This window comes from Vespa mandarinia, chromosome 16, assembly GCF_050613455.1.
Source record: "Vespa mandarinia isolate Hongniang chromosome 16, ASM5061345v1, whole genome shotgun sequence".
Classification (NCBI taxonomy): Eukaryota; Metazoa; Arthropoda; class Insecta; order Hymenoptera; family Vespidae; genus Vespa; species Vespa mandarinia.
In genome coordinates, this window is record NC_140825.1 from 2045001 (window position 1) to 2048791 (window position 3791).

At 28.6% G+C, this 3791-nt stretch overlaps 1 protein-coding gene across 3 annotated transcripts in view; it reads right to left on the reverse strand.

Moving 5' to 3' along the window:
• Positions 1–1552, reverse strand: part of LOC118442238 (18S rRNA aminocarboxypropyltransferase-like) — a 2096-nt gene extending 544 nt beyond the window's left edge. Inside the window, exons 1-4 of one of the 3 annotated variants that reach the window (XM_085661860.1) lie at positions 1334–1552; positions 1103–1269; positions 636–1023; positions 468–555 (exon numbers count right to left, since the gene is read on the reverse strand). In XM_085661860.1, the coding sequence (XP_085517986.1) occupies positions 482–555; positions 636–1023; positions 1103–1269; positions 1334–1448 (744 nt within the window). In that variant the 5' untranslated portion in view covers positions 1449–1552 and the 3' untranslated portion in view covers positions 468–481. Of the gene's footprint in view, positions 556–635; positions 1024–1102; positions 1270–1333 lie in introns of all 3 variants that reach the window. The other 2 variants (XM_085661861.1, XM_035867594.2) reach the window with 2 other exon arrangements.
• Between the last annotated feature and the right edge of the window lie 2239 nt (positions 1553–3791).

Here is a 3791-nt window from a genome sequence, read left to right on the forward strand (position 1 = left end):
GATATGTATGCTGTATACGCTCTAAAAAGATGGACGAATTTGAAATTTATAAAGAAAAAAAAAGATGAAGTTACTTGCAACGAAGATCTACAATTTCGATTTGATCCGATTTCTAATTTTAAGATGGAGATATTTCCAAAAATTGAAAAATTTATTAAAAATCTCCAAATTTTACAAATCACCAATTTATACGCTAGAAAAATTTACGAGTAATGTTGGTTAAACATGAGCTGGTTTAAAAAATTAAAAACTTTATAAGAAATTGCATATGTAACGAAATTAAAATAATTCTTTAGAAATATTTAAAATAGTGTTAGCTAATTATCATAAACTACATCAATCGTGTCTATTTTGTTCTAAATAAAAATGTCGATACTTAAATTGTATTCACGTCTCAATATTTTCTAGTTTTCTGTTCATTTTGGTAACATTGTAATCTTATTATTATTTTAATATAAGAATTCAACCTATGAAATCGAGCCTAGCTATCATCGATTTCTTGTTCCTTCTCTTCCTCTTCTGATTCTATATCACTAGGTGGAAAATCAGGCAGTGCTGTGTAGAAAATAGAAAAATAATATTGAGACATGTTTTCACCTATAAGGGATTTAGAAGAAAATAGCAAAAGATTTTACCTTGTCTATCTAATTTTTCTTGTATTGCATTTTTAAGATAATCTTCCTGGACAGTTATAATTTCTTCTGCATTTGTACAAGTAGCATATCTTCCTAATAATTCTTTGTTCAATTCGAGAAAAGAATGTCCCCATGAAAACTTTCCTAAATAAAAATTAGCTTCATCTGGAAATCCTGTTATAATCAATGTTGCAGCTATTGCTTCTACACAGCTTAATTTACAAGGCTTTCCATAATTTATTGGATTTGCTGCAACGAGGAATGGTAACAAACGTGGATTAGGTGTCTTTATTTGTCCAATTGGTGTGCTATCAATTCGAGCCCAACTACAATCCACAACGGCACAACCAAAATCTTGTATAATATTACGATCCATCGGATTGACACACTATAATTTAACGATTATCATAAATATATTATATAATAACTACATAAATCGTAAAAACAATATCTTGTTGAAAACTTACACTTTTACCTGAGGGAGAAAGTACTAATCCAGGAAAACGGGTACTTAACCTCAATGTTTTTATTAACCCATGCCTAGATAATTTTCTACCTGTACATTTCTTGGGATCACATTGTTCTAAATCCCACATGGCAACGGGAAAAGGTATTGGGCATTCTTCATCAGATTCTATACAGACGATGAGAATAAAAAAATTTCAAAATCATAAAAAGTAAAAGTAATTGTTTCTAACCTGATTGTTCCTTGTCAGATATATCTCTCTCTTGACGATACCTTTCTTCCTTTCTTAATACATGACGATATCTTTTCCCTGTCATTTTATTTTTATTCTTTTTTCGACCTGACATTTTTCGAAATTATAAACGAAACAAACGGTCGAATTAAAAAAAACTTTAAATACGTACAATGTATGTATGTTACTGTCGCGTTTGTATCTAACAATGTGTCATGAAAACGTATATAAATTTATATTCCCTATAAAAATAAACTTTTGCGTAAGGTTTTCTGCGCATTCTCTAACCTTATAGAGATATAGTTACATTTATATAGTTATATTGTTTATATACGTTATAATAAGCATGCTGAAAGATATTTATTTCAAATAACTTTTGTGAAAAAGAAAAAAGGCAATATTGATACAGGATTTTTCATTTTCTTCTTGGAAAACAAAAAATTAGAGAAGAAATATTTAAACATGTCTATTGGTTATTCGTATGGATAATTTCGAAACTTTCAAAAACATTTCATTGTTAAGTCAAACGATTTCTCTTTTTCTCAATTTCGCTTTTGCGAGCATTTACGCCATAAATTCTCATAGTCACAATTTTTATTCGATTTTAATGATCAAGAACCGATAACGAAAGAGAAAAGATTTTTTCACGCTAGAGTACATTTTCAAATTTTTGAAAAACATTATTTTCTTATGTCTGTATATAAATCACGTTCAAGAGTAATTTTCACGCATGTAAAAACCACTTTTGAAAATTTGAGAAGACAATCTCACGTAAGAAATCTTTATTTTTCAAAATCTTTATCTTAATCGTTTATCTTGAAAATTGAACAAAAATTGTGACCGTAAGAATTCATGAGTTAAACTCTATTTTTAGTTGTTTTCCTTCGATTTAGAAAGACACAGTAAGCGTTACTTCGAGTTCCTGTCAAAACAATTTCTCCGCTATGCATCTCAACATGGATTAGTTTATTTATTTTACTTGTCTTTTATATTGAGAGAACGATCTTTCGAGAGAAAGAAAGAAGAAAAAGAAGTCGTCGTGATAATACCTTGTTTGATGTCCTTGAAAGTTTAGCCTTCGATTTATGCGTATTTATAGCATGAGAGAATAAGCATAAACAGCATTGATACCTGATAAATCGAAAGAAGGAACAGGATTCTTTTAATTCTTTGGGATTTGATGGGTTAAAAATTGTCCTACCTTTTCTTTAGCTTTTTATACATGGTGGAATACATTTTAATCCATCTCGTTATTATTGTATATATATAAATGTATTCTGTTTCACCATTCGGATAAATCTTTGTGAAATGATGCCCTATTTAGTCTCGTCAAAGTTTATAAATTTTTCTCTTCTTCTTCTTCCTCCTTAAATTCAATCACGTAATGAATCATGGTATAGATCTTTATGAATTAATTAAAAACAAGGATGATATTTAATAAAGAAAATGTCATGTCTTTAAAATTCAGTATGTTAATTTATAGTATTTTCAAAAAATAGTACAAAAGTTTTAGAAATCCATTGATAATCTTAATTATTATAATTCCATTGACTTTGACCTTGGTCAAAAATATGTGCTTTCCGTGCAGAAGATATTTTAGACCTTAATATTTTTTTTTTTCCTTTCTTTTTTTTTTTTTTTTTTTTGAAATTCGAGCTATGCTATTAAGATTTTATGTCATCATCGAAAAATATTAATAAATTCCATATGTCATATCGCAGGCTTCATATATAGCTTCTCTTTCTTCTTCGCTTAATAACAGTCTGTAATAAAATAGAAATATGACTGCAACTAGAAAAATTTGAGGATAATAAATGTATCTTAATTATTTATTGAGGATAATAAAAGTATATAAATTATTTACCCTTGAGTCGTAGAAGTTGTGACAAATACAACCATTATAGTAGTTTGTCTAAGAAATTATCGTAGAGTTTTATCAAGGTCTTCGGAATTTTTTTAAAATTTTGTTGAGGAACGTTCTCGTTTGTTCCTTTCTTTTTTCTCTAATTAAATAAATTTCTTTGTTTCTGTTACATTATGTTTTGTACGTAAAATGTCACGTTAGATTCGCAAAGCGTCCATGTAATCTATCGTGCAGTCTTTTAACGAATGAAAGTTACGATCAATTCAAGTAGTAAATCCGGGGATGCTTCTTCTTGTTTCTTCCTCTTGCTATCACACTTAAACCCTAGATTTCGTGCTCGAGCATGCGCCATTTAAGTTTTCCGGGATTTTTCATATATTGACATAATTACGTATTACACAATTATAAATATTAATACGTTGTCAAAAATTTTGGATTTTTTTCTCTTTCTTTTCATTTTCTTTTTTTTTTTATTCTTTTTTCTCTCCCTTCGATTCCTCCTATACTATCCTATCAATCTCCATATCATTTCGATCATTTTACTATTTTAAGAATCGAATTTTGTTTATCTTATTCTCGGGCTGTGGGAGGAAT